Source organism: Lampris incognitus, chromosome 10 (assembly GCF_029633865.1).
Source record: "Lampris incognitus isolate fLamInc1 chromosome 10, fLamInc1.hap2, whole genome shotgun sequence".
Lineage (NCBI taxonomy): Eukaryota > Metazoa > Chordata > Actinopteri > Lampriformes > Lampridae > Lampris > Lampris incognitus.
The window spans coordinates 44,423,006-44,449,216 of record NC_079220.1 but is presented as its reverse complement, the minus strand read 5'-3'; the positions used below and the strand labels follow the sequence as shown (position 1 = coordinate 44,449,216).

Here is a 26,211-nt window from a genome sequence, read left to right as displayed (position 1 = left end):
CTTCTTACTTTACTCACCTAATTTCCTCCAGTAAACCAACCATACAGTTCTTTTTGACACCATCAACAACGTTGTCACTCCTGCATCTCCTGATGTGCCAGTCTTTTTAAATAATGATTGCATCAACTTCTCTCTTTCTTTGTGGATAAGATTAGAGATGTTAGGGCTAGCATCATCCCCTCTTCTATGCCCTTTTCTGCTTATCCCACTCAATTTTGGACTGTTTCTCTTATTTCTCTATAAGACCTCATTTATCTGGTGGGCAGTATGAAACTTTCCTCAAGCCCTGTAGATATTTTACCAACTTTACTGCTTAAAAATGTACTTGGGTCAATTGACCCATGCCTGGTCTCTATTATAAATAGCTCCTTGCAAAATCTGGTTGTGTCCCAGCTTATCTTAAACATGCAGTTTTTGAAAAAAAATAACCTTGATCCATAAGACATAATGATGTCTTCTGATAAGGGTCAATGCACAGTTTTGGGGCTGCTAGATCTTTTTGATACAGTAGATCACAGCATCCTGACTGAAAGGCTTGGGAGTGGGTGGGTGTCTTTGGGAGCGCCCTCAACTGGTTCTCCTCCTATCTCTCGGATAGGAATTTTTCTGTGTCTCTTGGTCCCTGTATGTCTGAAACTGCTGCTTTTCCTGTGGTGTGCCTCAGGGTTCTGTCTTGGGTGCTGTATTATTTGCTTTGTATCTACTTCCCTTAGGCCATATTATTAGCAAATTTTAAAGGTATCTCATATCACTGTTATGCTGATGTTATTCAGCTGTGTGTCCCTTTTAAGCCTGATAAGACTGACAAACTGTCTGTTTCTCCCAATTGTCTGATTGCTATTAAGGACTGGATGGTTAATAACTTTTACAGCTAAACACAGATAAGACCGAGGTCCATATCATTGCTTCAGATAGTATAGCAAGGTTGTTCAGTGTATTGGGTCCCTTTCTTCAGCTGTACAGTTTAATCTTAGAATTATTGATGTTATTTTTGATCAGGCTATGTACTTCGATCAACATATCAAAATTGTTGACCCGTACATGTTTTTTTTCCATTTAAGAAACATAACCAAACTCAGGTCTGTTATGTCACAACCGGACCTAGAAATGATTATTCATGGTTTTATATCGTTCCGACTAGACTACTACAATTTTGCGTGCCTCACCAAGTCATCCCTGGGCTTGTCTACAAATGTTCCAGAACACTACTGCAAGGCTGTTGACCAGGTCCAGCAGGATGACTTGCATTACACCCATTTTATCTTCTTGATATTGGCTACCCATTTAAGTTTAAGATTCATTTTAAGGTCTTGTTTTCAATTAGCATGATCAGGCACCTGTGTACATCTGCAACTTGTGCCATCCCTATATCTTTGCTTAGGTCTTCTGACAAGGGCTTGCTGGTTGTCCGGCGCTCTTGTTTTAAAACAAAAGGTGATCATGCCTTTGAAGTTGTGGGTCTGACACTGTGGAATGCTCTACGTTTAACACTAGAATGACCGGGATTTAAGCTACTTCATAGCTATCCACTGCACCTTTACTGCATTTTTGCTGATGGTGTTTTTACATCTTGTAAGTTGTATTTAATTAAATTATATTTTATACCTTACACTGCTTATATTTTGCACTTCTATTGTACTGTACTTTTTATTGCTGATATTTTATGTTTCTTAACTCTTTTATGTATGCACCATTTTGAGGTTGACACAACTGCAATTTCATTGTGTTTGGCACAGTGACAAGTTCTTCTTTTTATTTTTATTTTTCTTGTGGTTGAGATAGTGATGTGACCAATGATTTTGATCTTGACAAATATATTTTTTACTATTGAAAAATGCAGAAAATCACAATAGGCAGGTTTCCTTTGTAGTTTTGCGCAAAATAGAAGCAATTTAATAAAAAGAAATAGGGCTGTCAAAATTGACGCATTAACGCGGATTAATCCATCATCATGATTAATCTGATTAAAAATTATAACGCAATTAACCCATCTGCGCCGCAGAATGTCTCAAAATACCTGAAACGTGTCTGGCAACGCATTTCGGGCAGTTTGTCCAAGTAGAGTTACCGTCACACATGCTGCCGCGCATGCGCAAATGGGCAGTTGATCCGGTAGTGACAGAACCAACCAACTCGATAAGGGAGTATGGAAGACACTAAACGGCATGCGTGCCCTCTCGGTGGGAAATTTGAATACAAAAAAAACCAAGACGGAACAGTCGACCAACATAAAGTATTGTGCACACTCTGTAGGAAGGAGTTTTCTTTTCATTGAAGCACTTCCAGCTTAAAATACCACATTAATGCGAAGCATCCGTTAGTCGGGGATTCTGCTAGCACTTCGGCTGACGCGTTGCCCAGCTTGCGACAAACCACCCTTACGGAACGTCTCTCACACTGTTCCTTGTGAGAGACTGTTCTCAGTTACAGGCACCATTGTAAATAAGCGGTCAGCTCGCCTCTTGGCCAATGTCAACAAGTTAGTCTTTATTAATAGCTGGCTGAAAAAGGAGTAACAGGGCCACATTAATGTGGATAAATGTTTGTTTTGAAAAAGAGAGTCAACAAAGTTTTTTGTTAACACAAACTTAAAGGTGTTTAATAAACATGTTAAGTGCATATATATTCCCTTTCTTGAGTCTGTTTGCTCATGCAAAATGAAACGCGATTAATATAGATTGAAAATGAATTATATTTAATCGTGATTAATCGAAATTAATCCACAGCAACCCTGTGATTAATCTGATTAAAAAATTTAATCGTTTGACAGCACTAAAATAAAGTCAACAAAACACAATTGTGAATGGTCTGTTGCCATTGAGTGATGTTATGTGATTAAAAATGGGTTATCGCCTCTCGCAATATGGCGATGGCTCTCTTAAGACCTGATAAGTGCTGGCACGGTGATTTTGTTTGTATGCATTGCAATAGTTGTGGTAGTGTTTAATCAAAGGCGACAAAGGCATGTGATTCACGCAATGACGGAAAGGCAAACCCCTTATACCTGACAGCGGCCATGTATCAGGGATTTACGGGAGGTCATTGTCTGCAATGATTTTACAGTGGTCCTGTGGAACTAAAACAATGAGCCACTTAACATTTGATGAGTTATGCAATGCAATAGGATCCCTTATAGTGCCTGCCATATCATGCCCAATGGAACCAATTCCAACCAAGAAGCACATAGACATCTGTTTTTATAAACTGGGTGTCTTGACTTAAATGCAAAAAAGTTTGCGTTTCTCATTCATTCATTCATTCATTCATTCATTCATTCATTCATTCATTCATTCATTCATCATCAGCCGCTTCTCCGGGGTCGGGTCGTGGTGGTAGCAAGCTAAGTAGGGCACTCCAGGTGTCCCTCTCCCCAGCAACGCCCTCCAGCTCCTCCTGGGGAATCCCAAGGCATTCCCAGGCCAGATTGGACACGTAGTCCCTCCAGCAAGTTCTGGGTCTACCTGGGGTCTCCTCCCAGTTGGCCGTGCCCAGTAAACCCCCAAAGGAAGGCGTCCAGGAGGCATCCTAATCAGATGCCCGAACCACCTCAACTGGCTCCTTTCGACGCGAAGGAGCAACGGCTCTACTCCAAGCTCCCTCCAGATGTCCGAGCTCCTCACTCTATCTCTAAGGCTGAGCCTAGACACCCTATGGAGGAAACTCCTTTCAGCCGCTTGTATCCGCGATCTCACCCTTTCGGTCACTACCCAAAGCTCATGACCATAGGTGAGGGTTGGAACGAAGATAGACTGGTACATTGAGAGCTTTGCCTTTCGGCTCTGCTCCTTCTTCACCACAACGGTCCGGTACAACGTCCGCATTACTGCTGATGTTGCATCAATCCACCTGTCAATCTCACGCTCCATCCTACTCTCACTCATGAACAAGACCCCGAGATACTTGAACTCCTTCACTTGAGGCAACAACTCATCCTGAACCCAAAGGGAGCAATCCACCGTATTCCAGTAGAGATCCATGGCCTCAGACTTGGAGGTGCTGACTCTTATCCCAGCCATTTCACACTCAGCTGCAAACCGCCCCAGTGCGTGCTGGAGGTCGTGTTCTGATGAAACCAACAAAACCGCATCATCTGCGAAGAGCAGAGATGCAATTCTGAGGTTCCCAAAATGGACACACTCCTCACCTTGGCTGTGCCTCGAGATCCTGTCCATGAATATTACAAACAGAATTGGAGAAAAGGGACAACCTTGGCGGAGTCCGACACACACCGAAAACGTGTTTGACTTTGTGGCAAGAATACAGACACAGCTCTCACTTTGGTTATACAAGGACCGGATGGCTTGTAGCAACTGCCCCGGTACCCCATGCTCCCGCAGTACCCCCCCCCCCACAGAGTGCCCCGGGGTACACGGTTGTAAGCCTTCTCCAAGTCCACAAAACACATGTAGACTGGCTGCAAACTCCCATGCCCCCCTCATTACTTCCACAAGGGTAAAGAGTTGGTCCGTTGTTCCACAGCCAGGATGGAATCTGCATCGTTCCTCATGGATCCGAGGTTCGACAATCGGTTGGAGCCTCCTTTCGAGCACCCTAGAGTAGACTTTCCCAGGGAGGCTGAGCAATGTGATGCCCCGATAATTGGAGCACACCCCCCGGTCCCCCTTTTTGAATATGGGAACCACCACCCCAGTCTGCCACTCCACAGGTACTGTCCCCCACCTCCACGCAGCAACACTAAAGAGGCGTGTCAACCAAGACAGCCCAACAATGTCCAGAGCCTTCAGCAGCTCAGGGCGAATCTCATCCATACCCGGCGCCTTGCCACTGAGGAGCTTTTTAACTACCTCAGAGACCTCTGCCTGGGATATGGGTGGGGCTTCCGCTGAGGCTTGAAACTCTACCTCCTCCGCTGAGGACGTGTTAGTCGGGTTCAGGAGCTCCTCAAAATGTTCTTTCCACTGCTTGACAACATCCCAGTCCAGGTCAACAGTTCCCCTCCCCGGCTGAACACAGCCTGAGTCAAGCCCTGCTTCCCCTTCTTGAGTCACCGGATGGTTTGCCAGAACTTCCTTGAGGCCAACCGAAAGTCTTCCTCCATAGCCTCGCCAAACTCCTCCCACACCCGAGTTTTTGCTTCCGCAACCTCCGAAGCGACAGCCCTTCTGGCCTCCCGGTACCTGTCTGCTGCTTCAGGAGACCCCTGGGCCAACCAAGTCCGAAAGGCCTCCTTCTTCAGCCTGACTGCTTCCCTCACCGCCGGTGTCCACCAGCAGGTTGATCCATTTGGATGCTGTGAAATAGGGTCATTGACCAAATGGCAGATAGGGCCAAAGTTTGAGGTTGAAAACACAAGCAATTTATATGTGTGGTCATATTACAGTGGCAAGGCAGTATGTATAATTATCAGTATATCTACCTAGAAATTTCAGGACTGTATTGCTTTGCACATCTCTTGACCTCATATTCAGTATCTTTTTCTTTTTTCCCCCCAGCGGTCTTGGATACATTGTGGGATCGAAGGTGGATGATGTAGCAAAGGACTGGCATTGGGCTCTGCGGGTGAGTTGGGATGAATTCATATTTCAGAAACCACCATTTCATCTCGAAGGAGGATACTGTTCTCTGCTTCTCTAGGAAGTTTCATGTAGCTTTTTTTGTGGTCAAAAGTTTTTATTGATTTTCAAACAATGTGGTGCGGGGGGGGTGGGAGCAGACATATCAGAATCATCAGAATCATGTTTATTGGCCATGTAGGTTTACACTACATGGAATTTAACTCCGGTTTCATGGCTCTCTTGGTGTACTTAACGTAGAATAACAACACTACAACACAACAATCTTCAGATATATACACAAGGATTGACATATACAGGCAAAACAAGAGGTCATAAAGTGCAATGGTGCAGAGGCTATACCAGAGATGCTGAAAAAGATGTTAGCAGGTTACTTGCATATATGCCTGAGGTAGATGGAAACTTTACAGAGTAGCACCTTTTTTCCACTCTGATCTCCTTTGTGAGTGTATTTCTGGCTTCGTTGTACTGGAACCTATCTCCACGCCTGTCGGCTTCCTCTTTGAACAGACGAAGCTGCCCGAGTTGTGCTGTGAACCAGGACTTATTGTTGCTAAAGGTACAGAAGGTTTTGATCAGCACACACATGTCCTCACAAAAGCTGATGTTAGATGTTACAGTGTCAGTAAGTTCATCCAGGTCTGTTGATGCAGCCTCAAAAACACTCCAGTCAGCCATTCGGGTATCGTAGCAGTCTATTCCATTGCCTACCAACACGGGGATTGGCGGTTCAAATCCCCGTGTTACCTCCAGCTTGGTTGGGCGTCTCTACAGACACAATTGGCTGTGTCTGTGGGTGGGAAGCCAGATATGGGCATGTGTCCTGGTCGCTGCACTAGCACCTCTTCTGGTCAGTCGGGGCGCCTGTTCGGGGGGGGGCTGAGGGGAAAAGCGTGACCCTCCCACGTGCTACGTCCTCCTCGTGAAGCTCCTCAATGTCAGGTGAAAAGAAGCAGGTAGCGACTCTACGTGCATCGGAGGAGACGTGGTAGCCTGTAGCCCTCCATGGATCGGCAGAGGAGGTGCTGCAGTGACCAGGACAGCTCAGAAGAGTGGGGTAATTGGCCGGATACAATCAGGGAGAAGAAGGGAGAGGGGAAAAAAAAACTCCACTCCACGGTGCGGTCAGGCCTGGAGCTCCAGTTTTGACTCACTGGTCCATTTCCTCACAGTTTTAACCACAGGATGTGCAGATTTTAGTTTCTGCTTGTAGGTTGGGATAAGATGAATCAGTCAGTGATCAAAGGGGCCCAGGGCTGCACAGGGGACAGAGCAGTAGGCATACTTTAATATTGTGTAGCAATGATCCAGAGTGTTTTTGTCTCTTATGGGACATTTAACATGCTGTCTGTATTTTGGCAGTTTGTGACTTGAGGTTTGCTCTGTTAAAATCCCCATAGATAATGAGTAAGAAGTCTGGATATTTGTGCTCCATGTTTGTAATTTGATCAGCCAGGTGTTTTAACATCTCTTTAATAATAATAATAATAATAATAAAGAAAAATAACTTGTCAACAGCATGGATAGACTACAGGAAGGCATTTGTCAGCATGCCACACTCCTGGATAGAGAAGAGCCTCAAGATCTACAGTCTGCCCAACAACTGTCAAATTCATTACGGAGAGCATGAAGACCTGGAAGACCACCGTGAATCTCCATCATGCAGAAGAGTCATTAACATCGAGACCGATCAACACAGAAGCGGAATCTTCTATCACCGCTGCTCTTCTGCCTTGCACTAGCGCCACTCAGCAATCTACTGAACAACAGCAGCTATGAGTACAAATCACAGAAGGGCAAACTGACCCAGCTGTTGTACATTGACGACCTCAAGACGTTTACCAAGGACGACAATCAGCAGAAGGGTCTACTCACCATCGTCAAGACCTTCAGCGATGACATGAAGATGGAATTTGGAATTGACAAGTGTGCTAAAGGCACTTTCAGGAAAGGAAGACTTACCAAGACTGCAGACTTACACCTTGACACTGACACCATAATCAAAGAGCTAGACCAAGATAGCACATACAAGTACCTAGGAGTGAACGAAGGAGACGGCATACAACACTCAACCATGAAGGAGAAGATCCGTAAAGAGTACCACAGGAGCGTGTGTATGGTACTGAAGCGCGAACTCAATGTGGCTAACAGAATTGAGCTATCAACACCTTAGCGATACCTGTAGTGATGTACAGCTTCAACATCAAGAGCCTAGACACCAAGACAAGAAAGATGCTGACCATGGAGAAGATGCACCACCCAAAAGCAGATGTCAACAGGCTGTACCTACCAAGAGCTTCAGGAGGATGAGGCCTAGTCCAACTCGAACTGACCTTCAAGACTACCACTATCGGACTGGATGCATACCTGACAAAAACAGATGACCCACTCATCCGAATAGTAAAACATCAGATCTACTCCATCAGTAAAGCAGCTGCACAATTCAAGAAAGAGCTTGATGTCCCAGAAACCCCACCAACAGAAAATGAGGCAACTACCATCTATGCCAAACGAGTGAAGCAGAAGGCAAAACACCATGGCCAGCGGCAACTGCAAAAAACCTGGGAGAACAAAGCAATGCACAGGAAGTACCCAAACAGAATGAAAGACACAGACTTGGACCAACAAAATACACACTAGTGGCTGAGGAGCACCGGACTGAAAGCAGAGACGGAGGGCCTGATAATCGCTGCACAAGACCAGAGCCTAGCAACCAGATCCCATCACCATCGTATCATCAAAGATGGAACAGACCCAAAATGCAGAATCTGTGGAATGTACAAAGAAACCATCGACCATATTGTCTCAGGCTACCCGGAACTGGCAAAGGCTGAGTACATATACAGGCACAACAAGGCAGCAGCGTACCTGCACTTGAAGATCTGCAGGAGTTACAAGATCAAGATGACCGAGAAGTGGTAGGAACATCAGCCAAAAACGGTCACTGAAAATAATGATATCGCCATCCTCTGGGACATGCCCATCCACGCTGACAGAGATAAAAGCCAATAAGCCCGACATCGTTCTAAAGGACAGGAAGGTAAAGAGGTGCATGCTCATCGACATGGCAATACCATCCGGAAAAAAAACACCTCAGGGAATGTCGCAGAGAAGCTGACCAAGTACAAAGACCTGGAGATTGAAATCGACAGGATGTGGGGAATGAAGACTGAAACAACACCAGTGGTCATCAGAGCTCTAGGACTCATGAAGAAGGGAATGGAAAAGTTCACCAACCGTATCCCAGGCAACATCAACATCTGTGCAGTACAGAAGATCGCCCTGCTTGGAATAGCCCACGTTTTATGACGAGTACTGTCAATCAAGTGACATCTGCCGTATAGTGCCTCAGGTCCATAGTTTGGACCCGGCTCTACAAGATTTAAAACAGGAAACGTGAAAGAAATGGTAATGATAATAATAATCATCATCGTCATCATCATCATTACATTTATATAGCACTTTTCTAGACACCCAAAGCGCTTCAAATTGAAGAGGGTAACTCACTTCAACCACCACTAATTTGTAGCACCCACCTGGGTGATGACTGGCAGCCATTTTGCGCCAGAACGCTCCCCACACATCAGCTTGAGATGAAGAGCGAGGAATCATTGAACCAATTACATAGAGGGATGATTAGGTGGCCAGATGGAGAAAGCCAGGTTGGGAATTTTGAACCAGGGAACCCCCTACTCTTTGTGATAAGTCCCATGGGATCTTTAATGACCACAGTGGGTCAGGACCTCGGTTTAATATCTTTAGCTTTAGCTTTATTTCAGATCCCATTAATCACTGCCTCAGCAGCGACTATTCTTCCTAGGGTCTAACAGTACAATAGCTGATGTACAAGTCAACAAGCAAAAACATAACATATATCAATACAACAGCAATAACCAGAACCATCACACAAAACTAAACTTATCAAACAGCTTTGAGAACTACATGAAATTCTCTATATGCCTCATACTCAGATAAAAAAAACCAAAAACTATTACCGTAAATGATAAAAAAAATATTGCTTAGAATGATAAAATTAAAATATGTTAAAATGATTAAAATAAAGCAGACGTAACTCATAACAGAATACAGTAAACAGACATAAAAAATGAACCTAATCTAAAACAATCTCTTTCTGCATTACATATTCTCTCAGCTTCTTCTTGAATCCAAGTCTGCTGGTAATCATCTGAAGGACGGCATCTCCTACAGCACAGTGTTCCTGTCACTGCACTGGGACATTGGGGTTTGATATTTGTTGTTTTTTTTTTATTGGGACCAGAGGGAAGACTGCCCCCCACTGGCTCACCAACGCCACTTCCGGCAGCAACTCAGTTTTCCCGCGAGTCCAACGGAGTTGAATCAAGTGCAACTGGACTTGGTATATATCCGTGAAGACGTTTCGTCTCTCATCCAAGAGGCTCCCTCAATTCGTGCCTTTCTGACTAGACCAAGCTAGTCTGACTGGCTGGTGATGAGACTCAGAATTTATCCTCTTGGAGTTGTTGTCAGAGCTATTGATATGCGTGGCTCTTTGTGTTCCGATGTTTACCAACGCCTGTCACTAACAGAGCCATAGATATGAGTGGCTCTTTTGTGTACCGATGTTTGGCCACACCCGTCGTTATCGGAGCTATTGATATGCGTGGCTCTCCTGTGCTCCGATGTCCAGCCGCGCCCGTCGCCATCGGAGCTATTGATTTGCATTTGTTTAGCAGTGACGGTCGTTGGGGGTGTTAATTTCGACTTCATTATTCAGTGGTCATGAGAGTCGTTGGAGCCGTTAGTGACCGACCGTTGTTCTTGGAGGCTAGGCTTCTTGAGTCTCCTGGGTAGAGATGAAAGGACAGCATTGTAAGTGGGAGATAGGTGGTGTCGCAGACCTCCTGAGGAGGGAGGTCTCCTATCCAAGTACTAGCCAAGCCCATACCTGCTTAGCTTCCGTCATTTGGCAGAGCCAGGGTACATGTTGGTATGGCTGCCGGCAACCATCTTTAACACAGGCCTGGGGTGGGATATAGACACTGACCAGAATAAATGATGAAAATTCCATCAGAGAACAGAATGGTTTACAGTCAATGAAAAAAAGTCTCTAAGCGAGGGCTGCATGATTTCTTCAACACTGTGACATCCGTACACCAACCTTCATTTATGGAGAAGCATATGCCACCACTGCGTTTTTTCCCCCAATAGCTCTGTTTCGCGGTCCACCCGGAGGAGTTGGAACTGCAGCAGATGAAGTGTACTGTCCTTGATATGCTCACTAAGTCTGGTTTCAGTGAGACACAGGGTAGCAGATCTGGAAAAGTCTGAGTTTTTTCCATTTAGGAGTAGCAGTTCATCCATGTTTTTGGTCAGAGACTGGACATTCACCAGGTGAATTGACGGGAGCGCGGTCTTAAATCCCTGCTGTCGCAGTTTAACGAGAGCTCCAGCTCGCTTACCACTTCGGCATCTTCATCATAGTCTGCACAGGGCTGTACCGATCAAGACCTCTTGCCGAGGTCTTGTTTGGTACAAAGTCGCTGGTTACAGAAATGGTAAAGAGAGTAAAAAGAGAGATAATGACAATCCCTATTATTATAACAGTAATAATACAGATAAATGTGGCAGGTGTATGTGCAGTACAATACATAGTGTTCTGCAAGCTTTTAGTCATTGTCCCTTATCCAGGAGAATATGTTTCACAAAAAGGATTTCCAGGCTTCCACAGTTGCTGGTCGAGCCTTATTGATTTGTGCAGTGGTATGTTCAAGGTTTGCAATGTTGACAAGGCTGTGGATCCGGAATGATTTCATACCTATATCAGGTGTATACCAACGTTTTATAAATGTCTTCTTTGTCCTTATGCATGCTCAGTAATCCAGGTAAGAAAATCAAGAAAGTTGAATCAGTTCAGCTGGACACGTTTATTGACAGAAGCGTTTCATCACTCATCTAAGTGACCTCTTCAGTCTAAACTGACTGCAGGTATCCCCACCCTTACAAACAATACAGTTGCTTAACGACCAAAACCAACGATCAGTTTCATATGCAAATAGGTGACCATTAATATTAAAATAATATTATATGGAGGAAGTGGAAAAGCTGGTTCTGATATCTTACGCAGGGACACCGCCTAGCCATTGGTTCAGATTGTGGATGACACCTGGGTTAAAATTAAATCTCAGGATGTACCAAATTTCACTGACCACACTAACTCTGGACAACCACATAAAGTTCACCACAGAGGATGTGAAAAATGACCGGTTAGCCTTCTTAGACTGTGAAATTGCAATTGGTGATGGGGGACATTTGATTGTCGATGTTTACCATAAACCAACACATACTGATCAGTACTTAAGGTTTGACTCTCATCATCCACTGGAGGAGTCATTAGGATGCTGTACCACTAAGCTAACAACATCCCCACTGACACAGCGGCTGGGAAAGGGAGAAATCCAACTTAAATAGGTCCTGGTTAAGTGTGGTTATCCTAACTGGGCGTTTGTCAAAGCCAGGAAGACGCCCAAACAGTGCACCAGCTGATCGAAGGGGGGCGGACAACAGCTGTCTAAGTGTAAACCAGTGGTGATTCAATATGTGGGGGGAGTGTTGAAAAAGTTGAGACGCGTATTTTCCAAACAGTTGCTTTCAAAACTCCAAAACACGCTGTGCCAGAAATTGGTCCACCCCAAGGATCTGGTCCCCCAGCAAAGACAGAGCAAAATAGTGAATGCTGTTAAGTGCCAAGAGGATTGCCATGACTTGTACATTGGGGAAACTAAACAGACGCTGGCCAAGAGGATGGCACAACACAGGAGATCTAACACGTCAGGCCAGGACTCCGCAGTCTATACCCATCTACAGACCAGTGGCCACCCTTTCAAGGATGAGGATGTGCATCCTTGATGGGGAGGAGCGCTGGTTTGAATGGGGAGTCAAAGAGGCTATCTATGTGAAGAGGGAACCACAATCCCTGAACTGGGGGGGGGGGGGGCGCTTAGAGTACATCTGTCGCCATCTTACAATGCTGATTTCAAACATTCCCAAATCCTCTGTGACCGGTACACATGGCCATTGAAACTCTAGTTAATGGTCACGCCTATTTGCATATGAAACTGATCGTTGGTTTCAGTCGTTATGCAGTCAGTTTAGACTGAAGAGGTCACTTAGATCAGTGATTACATTACATTACATTACAGTCATTTAGCTGGCGCTTTTATCCAAAGCGACTTACAATGCGTGCATTTAATGTAGGAAATCGGGAGGACGACATTAGATCGTCCTTTTCTCACCATCCGGTTAGTGTTGCTTGCACTATCCCACCCTCTGCACCCTCCCTCATCTCTCCATGACCCACCCCATCCCACCCCTCTCCCCCGACGAGGTCCTAAACCTCATCACATCCAGTCGCCCCACCACATGCTCCCTTGACCCCGTCCCCTCCCCTCTTCTTCAGTCTATAGCACCTGAACTCCTTCCCTTTCCAACCCACCTCATCAACACCTCCCTCCAGGCAGGATGCTTTCCATCTGCCTTCAAGACTGCTAAAGTCATCCCCCTTCTCAAGAAACCATCACTTAACCCCTCTGGTGTCAAACACTACAGACTGGTTTCCCTTCTACTCTTTCTATCCAAAACTTTTGAACGTGCTGTCTTTAACCAGCTTTCTTTGTACCTTCACCAGAACTACCTCATGGATCCCAACCAGTCTGGGTTCAGGGTGGGTCACTCAACAGAGACAGCCCTCCTTGCAGTGACAGAATTGCTGCACTTTGCGAGAGCAAACTCTCTCTCCTCTGTCCTGATACTCCTGGACCTGTCAGCTGCGTTCGATACAGTGAACCGCCAGATCCTCCTCTCTACCCTCGTGGGGCTGGGTGTCACAGGCTCTGCACTCTCAATGTTTGCATCCTACCTGACTGGTCGCTCCTACCAGGTGACATGGAGGGGATCTGTGTCGGACCCTCGCAGACTGACTACAGGCATTCCAAAGGGTTCGGTTCTGGGTCCTCTCCTTTTCTCCCCCGACACGACATCCCTGAGTTCTGTTATTCACTCGCACGACTTCTCTTACCATTGTTATGCCGATGACACCCAGCTGATCTTGTCCTTCCCTCCCTCTGATACTCAAGTAGAGACGAGCATTGCCGCGTGCTTGACTGACATCTCGGAGTGGATGGCGACACATCCCCTGAAGCTCAGTCTAGACAAGACAGAGCTGATGTTCCTCCCGGGGAAAGGTTGCCCGCACCGAGACATGGCCATCACCATTGACAACACCATGGTGACACCAACTCGGACTGTGAGGAATCTGGGTGTGATCCTGGACGACCAACTGTCGTTTGCTGCAAAGGTTGCATCGGTTGCTCGCTCCTGCAGATTTCTCCTCTATAACATCAGGAGAATTCTCCGATTCTTTACTGACGAGATGGCACAGGTGCTCATCCAGGCTCTGGTCATCTCCCGGCTGGACTAAGGCAACTCCCTCCTTGCTGGCGCCCCGGCGTCGGCCATCAGACCTCTGGAGCTTGTTCAGAAAGCTGAAGCTCGTCTGGTGTCAACTGCCCTAAGTTCTCCCACACAACTCCCTTTCTCATGTCCCTACACTGACTCCCAGTAGCTGCTCGCATCCAGTTTAAGACTCTGGTGCTAGCCTACAGGGCAGTGAAAGTAACAGCTCCTTCCTATCTCCAGGCCATGGTCAAGCCCTACACCCCCGCCCGACCACTTCGCTCTGCTGCCTCGGGACGCCTGGTTGCCCTGTCGCTCAGAGGCCCCTGCTACCGATCGACCCGGTCAAGGCTCTTTTCTGCCCTGGCCCCACAGTGGTGGAATGAACTCCCCACTGATGTCAGGACAGCAGAGTCGCTACCCATCTTTCGGCGCAGGTTGAAAACTCACCTCTTCAAAAACTACTACCCTGTTACGTGTTCTTAGCACTTATTGTATTCACTCATGAAAAAAAAAATCTCTTTCTTGCGCTTTTACTTTAGCACTGGTTTTTCTCTTAGATGCTTGTTTAGGTGTACTTGTGACCTCTGATGTCTAGTAGTTCTCTTGATTTCCTATGTTAAATGCACTTATTGTAAGTCGCTTTGGATAAAAGCTTCGGCTAAATGACTGTAATTTAATGTAATGAGAACTGCTAGTCATCAGAGGTCATAAGTGCATCTTCTCTCCAAACAAGCATCTAAGAGCAAAACCAGTGCTAAAGTAAAAGCACAAGAAAGAGATTTTTTTTTTTAAATAAGTGAATACAATGAGTGCTAAGAGCAAGTAACAGGGTAGTAGTTCTTGAAGAGGTGAGTTTTCAACCTGCGCCAAAAGATGGGCAGCGACTCTGCTGTCCTGACATTAGTGGGGAGTTCACTCCACCACTGTGCAGCCAGGACAAAAAAGAGCCGTGACCGGGTTGATCGGTAGCAGGGGCCTCTGAGCAATGGGGCAACCAGGCGTCCCGAGGCAGCAGAGCGAAGTGGTCGGGCGGGGGTGTAGGGCTTGACCATGGCCTGGAGATAGGAAGGAGCTGTTCCTTTCACTGCCCTGTAGGCTAGCACCAGAGTCTTAAACTGGATGCGAGCAGCTACTGGGAGTCAGTGTAGGGACATGAGAAAGGGAGTTGTGTGGGAGACCTTAGAGCAGTTGACACCAGACGAGCTGCAGCTTTCTGAACAAGCTCCAGAGGTCTGATGGCTGACGCCGGGGCGCCAACAAAGAGGGAGTTGCCGTAGTCCAGCCGGGAGATGACCAGAGCCTGGATGAGCACCTGTGCCGTCTTGTAGGTGAGGAATTGGTGAATTCTCCTGATCTTATAGAGGAGAAATCTGCAGGAGCGAGCAACCGATGCAACGTTTCAGCAAACGACAGTTGGGCATTCAGGATCACACCCAGATTCCTCACAGTCCGAGTTGGCGTCACCACAGTGTTGTCAATGGTGATGGCCAGGTCTCGGTGCGGGCAACCTTTCCCCGAGAGGAACATCAGCTCTGTCTTGTCCAGATTGAGCTTCAGGTGGTGTGTCGCCATCCATGCCGAGATGCCAGTCAAGCACGCAGCAATGCTTGTCTCTACTTGTATGTCAGAGGGAGGAAAGGACAAGATCAGCTGGGTGTAATCAGCATAACAAGGGTAAGAAGAGTCATGCGAGTGAATAACAGAACCCAGGGATGTCATGTACAGGGGGAACAGGAGAGGACCCAGAACAGGACCAGAACAGAACCTTGTGGAATGCCTGTAGTCAGTCTGCGAGGGTCCGACACAGATCCCCTCCATGTCACCTGGTAGGAGCACCCTGTCAGGTAGGATGCAAACATTGAGAGTGCAGAGCCTGTGACGCCCAGCCCCTCGAGGGTAGAGAGGAGGATCTGGTCGTTCACTGTGTCAAACGCAGCTGACAGGTCCAGGAGTATCAGGACAGAGGAGAGAGAGTTTGCTCTCGCAAAGTTCCGCACTTCTGTCACTGCAAGGAGGGTCGTCTCTGTCGAGTGACCCACCTTGAACGCAGACTGGTTGGGGTCCATGAGGTAGTTCTGGTGGAGGTCCAAAGAAAGTTGGTTAAAGACAGCACATTCGAGAGTTTTGGATAGAGAGGGTAGAAGGGAAACCGGTTTGTAGTTTTTTATGTCAGAGGGGTTAAGTGATGGTTTCTTGAGAAGGGGGATGACTCTAGCAGGCAGATGATGAAACGTTTCTGTCAATAAACGTTGTGTCCAGATAAACTGATTCAGCTTTCTTTGAAATGTCTTGCAGCTGTAAAACCAACAAATATCATTTTGTTTTGAATTTGCTTTAAATTGAGATCAGAATTATCATTAAGGAGGCACAAGCCCGGTTTAGGGACATATGAAATGTCAAGTAAACCAAATAAAACAGAGTTCATGTGGGTTGAAATAATCGGACTGTTTCAGAAAAGTTCCAAGTGAGGTAGTGTTGTGTATATGACAGTCATAAGTAGGTTGTAGTTTCATCTGGAGCCTCTTATAGGGTGTTGTGTACACTCTGAATATTTTTAAAATGAATTAGTTGGTTTGCTAGAGTCTTAGAAGTCATATTCAGATTAGACCCCACCCTACTCCAGTTTAGATATATATTCAGAGTTTCCAACTCCCTACTCCAAATGGCTTCAGCCAGTCGAGGTTTAGAACTGTAACCAATTAATTTGCTATATATCATAGACACAGATGTTTGGAAATATTGTGGTACAATCCAGTCGAACCTTGGGTGTGAGGGGAGAGGAGAGTTTCGGGAACGTCATATGCTTTTAAGGCTGATCTTAGCTGGAAGTGTACGAAATATGAAGATGCAGGAAGAAAGAACCTTGTTCGTAAGTCTTGAATGGAACAAAGACCTGCACCATCGTAAATGTCACCACACGTGTTTATTCCAGATGACCGAGACGGTTGAGTAAATGGTAGGCTTCCACACATTAGATTTAAGTTGTGCCATGGTGTGCAGGGACAAAATTTAAATGGACTGGCCATCCAATGTTCGACCTTCTTCCACACCTGTAGAGCATTTAAGATGATGGGCCAAATTTATTGTTAATTGTTTGGTTCGTAGTACAAGAGAAAAGAATGTCTTGCAGCCTGTTCAGTGTCATATTAGCAAATTCAATCATTTTCCACATGCAGTTGTAGACTCTGGGTCAACCCATGTGCTGAGTGCTCGAATTTGAAATGACCAATAGAATTCAAAATGTGGTACAGCCAAACCACCCAACACTTTCGGCCGTTGCAGTGTAGTCAAATGAATCCTGGGGCGTCTACCATCCCAAATGAATTTAGAAACCATAGAGTGAATGTCTTGAAAGTAATTTGGAGGAGAACAGAGTGGTAACATAAAGAAAAGAAAATTAAGATGAGGCAATAAGTTCATTTTAACTGTATTCATTCTGCCTTGAAGAGATGTCTTTAATAATAATAATAATAATAAAGTCAAATCAATTCTATTTGTATAGCCCATTATCACAAATTACAAATTTGCCTCGGTAGGCTTTATAGCAACACAGCATCCTGTCCTTAGACCCTCGCACTGGATAAAGAACAACTCCCTAAAAAAAACCCCAACCCTTTAACGGAGAAAAAATTGGAAGAAACCTCGGGGAGAGCAACAGAGGAGGGTTCTCTATTAAATGGCAAATACCAGAAAGTTGAATCAGTTCAACATATATTTTCTACATGGATCTCCCCTTTTGATGGTATTGATAATGCATTAAAAATCGATAGTTAAAAAGTAACTAAGGGGGTGTCTGGGTCACGTAGTGGTCTATTCCATTGCCTACCAACACAGGGATCACCAGTTTGAATCCCCATGTTACCTCTAGCTTGGTCGGGTATTGGCGGTGTGGGTGGGTGGGAAGCCAGATATGGGTATATGTCCTGGTCGCTGCACTAGCGCCTCTTCTGGTCGTTTAGGGCTCCTGTTGAGAGGGTAGGAGGAACTGGGGGGAATAGTGTGATCCTCCCGCGCACTTACGTCTCCCTGGCGAAACGCCTCACTGTCAGGTGAAAAGAAGAGGCTGGTGACTCCACATGTATTGGAGGAGACGTGGTAGTCTACAGCCCTCCCTGGCTCGGCAGAGGGGGTGGAGCAGCGACCAGGACAGCTTGGAAGAGTGGGGTAATTGGCCAGATACAATTGGGGAGAAAAGGGGGGGGGGGGGTCCAACATTTTTTTTTTAACATACTCTGAGTAGTTTTTGAGAATACTTTGTACTTTTAGTTTTACATGTGGTTGAGTAATATTTCAGTAATGTAACAGTACTTCTACTTAAGTACAGATTTTCAGTACTTTTTCCACCATTAGCGACCACACTAGATGTGTACCGTGCCCAAGTCCACCTGAAATGTGCCCAAACCCACTTCTTCAAGCGGGCCGGGGCATGGTACAGAATGATCACACTAGTCAAATGAACTAGACCTTGGGGATCAAATGTTGTCAGGCATGATACATATCGCCTAGTGTGAGTACGCCGTCAGTCCACTCGGTCTTGGGTCCTTTTGGCAGCTAATGTTCTCAAGTTGTTCTCAAATTCTATGTTCTCAAGTTCAGTGCTTATTTCCATTACAACTTCATAGTCTTTTGTATTTCTCCATATAGTACGTAGTGCAGAACAGAGTCCACAGATGCTCTGGCTGTCCAGGCATTGATTGCATCTAGAGCACCTTGCTGTTCATGAAGTGCTTGCTTTGTCAGGAATCGGGAACATTTATTTGTCATTTCATTTCATGCACTTGCGTACATGAAATGAAACAACATATTGTTGCCCACAGCAGTGCAACATAAAGACAAAAACACATATCCAAACTACAAGAACACATATATCCAAACTACAAAGAAACAACAACTACAAAAACACATATCAAACATATCAGAAAAAAGAAAAATTTCATTATCCAATAGAGCGAATGCCAGGATGACTGTCGAAACTGCCAGTCTGCATGGGCTAGCAGTTAGCTTAGCCTTACGACATTAGCAATAGCTACATCGAGTTCTTCCCGTGAAATGGAGGACTCTTTAAATATTTTTCTTTATTCATAGATACCCCGTGACGTCACTGTGTTTTAGCACCGCCATTTTTGTGTCCGGGTCACAGCTGCACAACCACTACTGCCAGAGTAGACTAGTTGAGATTCTAGAGTCTCCAGACACAAAAAAAAGTTCATACAATATGCCCGGGATATGTTGTGTGGTTAGCTGTAACAACAGTCGTCAGAGAAACCCCGGACTACAATTTTATTCAATCCCAAAGGAACTAGTATGGCGGAATAAATGCCTGGCTTCAATCAGAAGGAATTACTGGCAGCCAACTTGTAACTCCAGATTGTGCAGTAACACTGTCACCGGTAAGTTACGTTTGCCTTTAACTTAGCTAATTATTATTTATATCTTTTAGCTCCCTTTGCCAGGAAAATGCTTACAGCAGTATCATAAACTTGTTATTTGTATACATTATGCTAATGTTTGCTAGCTAACGTTATGCTAATGTTAGCTAGCTAACTATTCAGATTGTGTAGTAAGCCAGCTAAGGTTATCGTGCCCTGTGAGGGAAAAGAAGTAATGGTTAGATTTATTACACTAATCACTTGCCCAGCTATTTTTTTTAAAAAGGAAAGTGTTATTAAACCCAATAGTTCTACCCTTACTTACCTCTGCACTTAGTTAAATATACAGTAAGGTAGAGAGGAACACTGGAGCAACCTGGACAGTGGAATCCTTTTTATTAAGGTGCAAGTGAAAGCACCTTCTTTCACTTGCACCTTAATAAAAAGGCTTCAACTGCCAGGGTTGCTCCAGTGTTCCTCTCTACCTTGATGCCTGTCCTCACTAAGAGGCACCAGATTGCCAATCAGCAGATGCCCGCTGAGATCACTCTTCTTGTTAAATATACACTACAGTACTTACCTGCAGCATAAAGGTGAATAAGAGTGAAAAATATATGACAGAAAAAGATGAAAGGGAAATTACCTTGCTCAGGTTGGTCAATATCATGATGGTATGCACACATGTAATATTCTACTATTCTTGCCTCTCTGTCTGCTTAGGAAGAAAAAATGATAACCTCATTAGCCCTGATTACGTACCCAGCCTGTTTGCACGCACTTCAGCTGGACAGCGGCAGAAAAACATCTGTGCCAACAGTTGGTTTGAGCATAGCCAGCAGGTGAAACGGAAAAGGACTGAGACTTTGGCCCCGAGCACTGACACTGACCATGAGACTGTGGCCCCTTCCAGCACCAGCGATGACACCGACAGCATCATGGGAGTACAGGCAGACTGTGAGCAAAATTACTCTCAAGCCACTCATAGCCCAGGCATCGTGGAACCATGCTCAAATGCAGCCTGCAAAGCTACAGTCAAAGCATTAACAAATGAGTGTGCTCGACTTAGAACAGAGGTTCATAGTCTAAGGGACAAAGTTGATCTGCTTTCTTTTAATGAAGAGGAATTTAAAAGAAATGATGAAATGGTACAGGAACTCACAGGCCTTCCAAGCTATGCTAAATTAATGGTTGTAGTTACCTTTCTGTCAGGATTTCTGAAAGCTAGTCCAAGACTGACTCCCTTTCATAGCTTTCTGTTAACACTGATGAGAATGAGGCTCAATTTACCTCTATATTTTTTTGTCTATTTATTTCGTATGTCTAAGACAAGTATTGCCAGAATATTTAATAGTACATTAGATGTCATGTATGTTAGACTGTCACCACTTATATTTTGGCCATCAAAAGAACAAATTCAGGTCAGTCTGCCCATCTGTTTCAGGGATAACTATAGCTACTGCACTTTTATCATTGACTGTTTTGAAATATTTATAGAGAACCCAAAGAACTTGAGAGCTTGTGCACAGACATACTCTCAGTACAAGCATCACAACTGTAAAATACCTGATATCAGTAACACCACAGGGTGTTATATCCTTTGTGTCAAATGGCTGGGGTGGACGCACAAGCGACAAGCACATCACAGAAAACTGTGGATATCTTGAGAAATTGTCACCAGGCGATGTCTTTCTTGCAGATAGAGGCTTCAATGTCAAAGATATGGTTGGCCTGTATTGTACACAGTTTAAAATACCAGCATTCACCAAAGGCAAGCAGCAACTGCATCCACTGGAACTAGAAGCAACAAGGGGACTGGCTGCCATCAGGATCCATGTGGAAGAGTCATCGGCCTGGTCAGGAACAAGTACACCATCCTTCAGACCACCATCCCACTGTCTCTCTGCCAAGCAGCCACTCAAGGAAAACCTACCTTCCTTGACAAGATGGTAACAGTTTGCTGTGCTCTTGGTAATATTTGCCCATCTGTGGTCCCTACAGAATAGACAGGCAGTGGTTGCATGTAAAATGTAAAACTGATACATCAAGGTAATAAATGTGACCTTTACTGTAACCTGTGGACTTATTGTATTTGGCTTTAAATAAACCAACAGTAATAGAGTTTACTTTTAATACAAAAGCAACCTTAACATGTCCAGTAGTACATCATTCATTTCATAATGTCTCCTGCCATTTAAAAGAGTAACTATGTAGGGGTTAGAAATCACAAGTTATCTGCCATCTAGCATATATGCTATGTTATATATATATATATATATATATATATATATGTATATATATATATATATATGTATATATATATGTATATATATATATGTATGTATGTATACATAGCGTTTTTTTCCGAAACCGCTAATGGTGTTGAGTGCTCGACTAATGAGGAGCGAATACCAACACGGAGAAAGGAAAAAAGATTTTAAGAGTGCGAGACGCACGAAACAGGACTGTACTGCTATGCATTAAAATCTTTTTTCCTGTATCCGTGTTGAGATATACAGTGCATCCGGATAGTATTCACACCCCTTCACTTTCCCCACATTTTATGTTACAGCCTTATTCCAAAATGGATTAAATTCCTTTTTTTCTCATCAATCTACACACAATACCCCATAATGACAAAGTGAAAAAGGTTTTGTAGAATGTTTTGCAAATTTGTTAAAAATAAAAAACTGAAATATTGCATGTACATGAGTATTCACACCCTTTGCTATGACACTCAAAATTGAGCTCAGGTTCATCCTGTTTCCACTGATCATCCTTGAGATGTATCTACATCTTGATTGGAGTCCACCCGTAGTAAATTCAATTGATTGGACATGATTTGGAAAGGCACACACCTGTCTATATATAAGGTCCCACTGTTGACAGTGCATGTCAGAGCAGAAACCAAGCCATGAAGTCAAAGTAATTGTCTGTGGACCTCAGAGACAAGATTGTATCGAGGCACAGATCTGGGGAAAGGGTACAAAAAAATGTCTACAGCTTTGAAGGTCCCGAAGAGCACAGTGGTCTCCATCATTCATAAATGGAAGAAGTTTGGATCCACCAGGACTCTTCCTAGAGCTGGCCACCCAGCCAAACTGAGCAATTGGGGGAAAAGGGCCTTGGTCAGGGAGGTGACCAAGAACCCGATGGTCACTCTGACAGAACTCCAGCGTTCCTCTGTGGAGATGGGAGAACCTTCCAGAAGCACAACCATCTCTGCAGCACTCCACCAATCAGGCCTTTATGGTAGAGTGGCCAGATGGAAGCCTCTGCTCAGTAAAAGGCACATGACAGTCCGCTTGGAGTTTGCCAGAAAGCACCTAAAGGACTCTCAGACCATGAGAAACAAGATTCTCTGGTCTGATGAAACCAAGATTGAACTCTTTGGCCTGAATGCCAAACGTCACGTCTGGAGGAAACCAGGCACCTCTCATCACCTTGCTAATACCATCCCTACAGTGAAGCATGGTGGTGGCAGCATCATGCTGTGGGGATGTTCTTCAGCGGCAGGAACTGGGAGACTAGTCAGGATCGAGGGAAAGATGAATGGAGCAAAGTACAGAGAGATCCTTGATGAAAACCTGCTCCAGAGCACTCAGGACCTGAGACTGGGGCGAAGGTTTACCTTTCAACACGACAACGACCCTAAGCACACAGCCAAGACAACGAAGGAGTGGCTTTGGGACAAGTCTGTGAATGTCCTTGAGTGGCCCAGCCAGAGCCCGGACTTGAACCCCATTGAACATCTCTGGAAAGACCTGAAAATAGCTGTGCAGCGACGCTCCCCATCTAACCTTACAGAGCTCGAGAGGATCTGCAGAGAAGAATGTGAGAAATACCCCAAATATAGGTGTGCCAAACTTGTAGCTTCATACCCAAGAAGACTTGAGGTTGTAATCGTTGCCAAGGGTGCCTCAACCAAGTACTGAATAAAGGGTGTGAATACGTATGTACATGCAATATTTCAGTTTTTTATTTTTAATAAATTTGCAAAAATTTCTACAAAACCTTTTTCACGTTGTCACTATGGGGTATTGTATATAGATTGATGAGAAAAAAAAGGAATTTAATCCATTTTGGAATAAGGCTGTAACATAACAAAATGTGGGGAAAGTGAAGGGGTGTGAATACCTTCCGGATGCACTGTATATATAGATATATAAACTTAGCACAAAAAGTAAGGAAATTTGTGTTCGGTAGATTATTTCTTTGTTGTAACAATGCTTCTTGGCAATAAATCTTATATCAGGCACCTGGGGTACCAGAAGCTCAAAACAAGAGTCAATAGCAACAGCAAAATAAGCTTTCAGGCTTTCCAACGGTATAAGATTTATTGCCAAGAAGCATTGTTACAACAAAGAAATAATATACCAAACACAAATTTCCTTACTTTTTGTGCTAAGTATATATAAAATTACTTTCTGCACAATCTACGGTATTTGCATGTGTTCAGTGATGTCAGATGAATGCGTACAGACCAGGGGCCTCATAAAATTTATTCCAATTACAGCGTACAACTTAAAAGGTGCAGGAGTCAGAGCCAGCAGAGGGTTGAGTGGGTGAAACCAACCATTTTCATCTCTGGTACAAACAGAGGTTAAAAAGCTATGGAGGTGGAGGCAGTAATGTTTTATCTCCAGATGCCATATCTTTGTGTCGTTCACCCATACTGCAACTGCGTATTGATAGGCATCGATACCCTTGAGAGCCTTCAGGCTGTCTCCGGTATATGGGGATGGGTTGTGTACAAGATAAATATAAATGTCAGGAAAAGTAAGTTGGGGCAGATGCTTCGCGGAAGTTGAGGGACAAAATAAAGCTGAAGGTAATAAATAGGGATCGCTACCAATAATTTATGCTTTTTCCAAATATCGCTCTCTTTCTCTCTCATTCAAATGTGCGGTGTTGGCGGTTGTGACGGCAATGATGGTCACAGTAGAAAACTGTCAAGTCATTCGGACACAAATGTGGTGACGGGCATTTCGGAAGTTGGTTGGCAGAGGAAGTTGGCAGTTGGTACTCATGAATTGGCAACTGTTCTATCTCCCTTTTCTGTGTGTCTGCCTGTCGAAATATTCATGGTGGGATCGGTGTTGAAAGAGCTGATGTATGTCAATAGCACTGTTGAAAAAAGACTCTGAGCAGAGCGAGATACTATGCTTCATTGCTGTCGAAAGATCACGTGATGTCCTCACGTAGGTGTTTTTGTGTGGTACGCACATTTTTTTGAACATAGTTTCTTTCAGCCAGTATACACAGTACCTGTTGGTCCTTATGACTGACAACTTCACACCTATTTTTTTTATATCTTTACAAACCTGTCCAGTCAGCTTCTGTAAAGAGAGTTGATTTTGGTCTTCAGCCATGGCCATTTTTCCAAAGGCATGACAAACTCAGTTGTCCAATTCAAACATCTTGTAGACTACCAGTAAACTCCTAAAAGGAACTTACTGATAGCAGAGATCTGTTCTCTTTCCACTAATGACTGATTTCAAGGGCTAAGTAGCCCAGAATGTCATTCATCAGTCACTTGATAAGTGGTTAATGCATTTTAATACATTCTATATAATGAACAAAGCGACAGCAGAGACCTATAGTATAAGCAGTCACTTGACTGCAGAGGTATCTTAACAAATGGTGTATTCGCTCCCCAGGTGACTCCAGGCTTAGGGCTGATTGCAGTGCTCCTGCTGCTGTTTGTGACCCAGGAGCCTAAGAGAGGAGCTATTGAATCACGGCCCGAGCACCACCTGCAAAGAACCAGCTGGCTGGGAGACCTGAAAGCCCTGTGCAAAAAGTAGGTCAATCACACATCAGTTCCAGCGCCGTGTACTATAGAGGCCCTAAGAAGTCTGCATATTTACCTGAGTTATTATATTTTGCTGTTTATACTATACAGGTATGGTCTCACCTGAGCCTCACTGTTGCGAGTTTGGTCAGGGCTTTAAATTTAAGGCCAGAGCAGACCATTTAAACTCTCCAATATATGGTCAGTATGCTCTATGAGTTTAATATTTAATTAGCATTCCTTATGCACAAGGATTTGCTTATAGAGCAGGCAGGGGTGTTGTACTTAACATGGTCCTGGATCACGAGGATGGTGCACAGAATATAAAATGATTGCTTTTTATTGACTTCTCAGCTTTTAACTGTATAAAACCTCACATTTTAGTAGATGGACCTAGCAGCATCCACAGCATTGATCCTGGATTAATATTTTGGCTGGTTGGTTTCCGGTTTGGCCAGCGAGTGGAATGCCACGTTTGCTGTGAGCTCCGGAGGCCCGTGACTTTATTTCATATTTCTATCGAGCAAAATCCTGTATTCTTGACATTCGTATTCAAGTTCACGTTATCGCAGTGTATTTCGACTTTTTGTTAGATTTTTTGGCCGAAGAATGTCGTCTGGGGGTGAAAATTCCGATGCTAGCAGGTCCAGCCAGGCACCTGCTAGCAACAAGTCGCTTCCCAGAAGGAAGACGGGCCGCTCGTCGAAAGAAGAGCAGAAACAGATTGAGCCGCTGGCCAAAATGATGGAGGAGGTACAGAACATGGTCAGAGAATTCAGAGACACGTTTGACGAGAAGATCAAGAGGCACATTGACCCGATTCTAGCCAAGTTTGATCAGATGGACAAGTGCCTCTCTGAGAAGACGCGTGCGCTGGAATCCGCCATTACGAAATGCGAGGAGTCTGTCGAGTTGAACCGAGCGGACGTGTTCGAGCTCCAGAACAAGGGTGATACCAGAGATGGAAAAATCGGTAAATTGGAACTTCAGGTAGAATATCTGACCGAACGCTGTGCTGATCTTGAATCGAGGTCTAGGAGGAATAACCTGATAATCATTGGCTTGCCGGAGAGTTCTGAGT

The 26,211-nt window shown here is 44.6% G+C and overlaps 1 protein-coding gene across 1 annotated transcript in view; it reads left to right on the top strand.

Annotated features, from left to right (window-relative positions):
• spns1 (SPNS lysolipid transporter 1, lysophospholipid) overlaps positions 1-26,211 on the top strand; it is a 76,430-nt gene that overhangs the window by 12,517 nt on the left and 37,702 nt on the right. The window contains exons 6-7 of the mRNA XM_056287360.1: positions 5,454-5,520; positions 24,997-25,139. Coding sequence (XP_056143335.1) covers positions 5,454-5,520; positions 24,997-25,139 — 210 coding nt within the window. The remainder of the gene's footprint in view (positions 1-5,453; positions 5,521-24,996; positions 25,140-26,211) is intronic.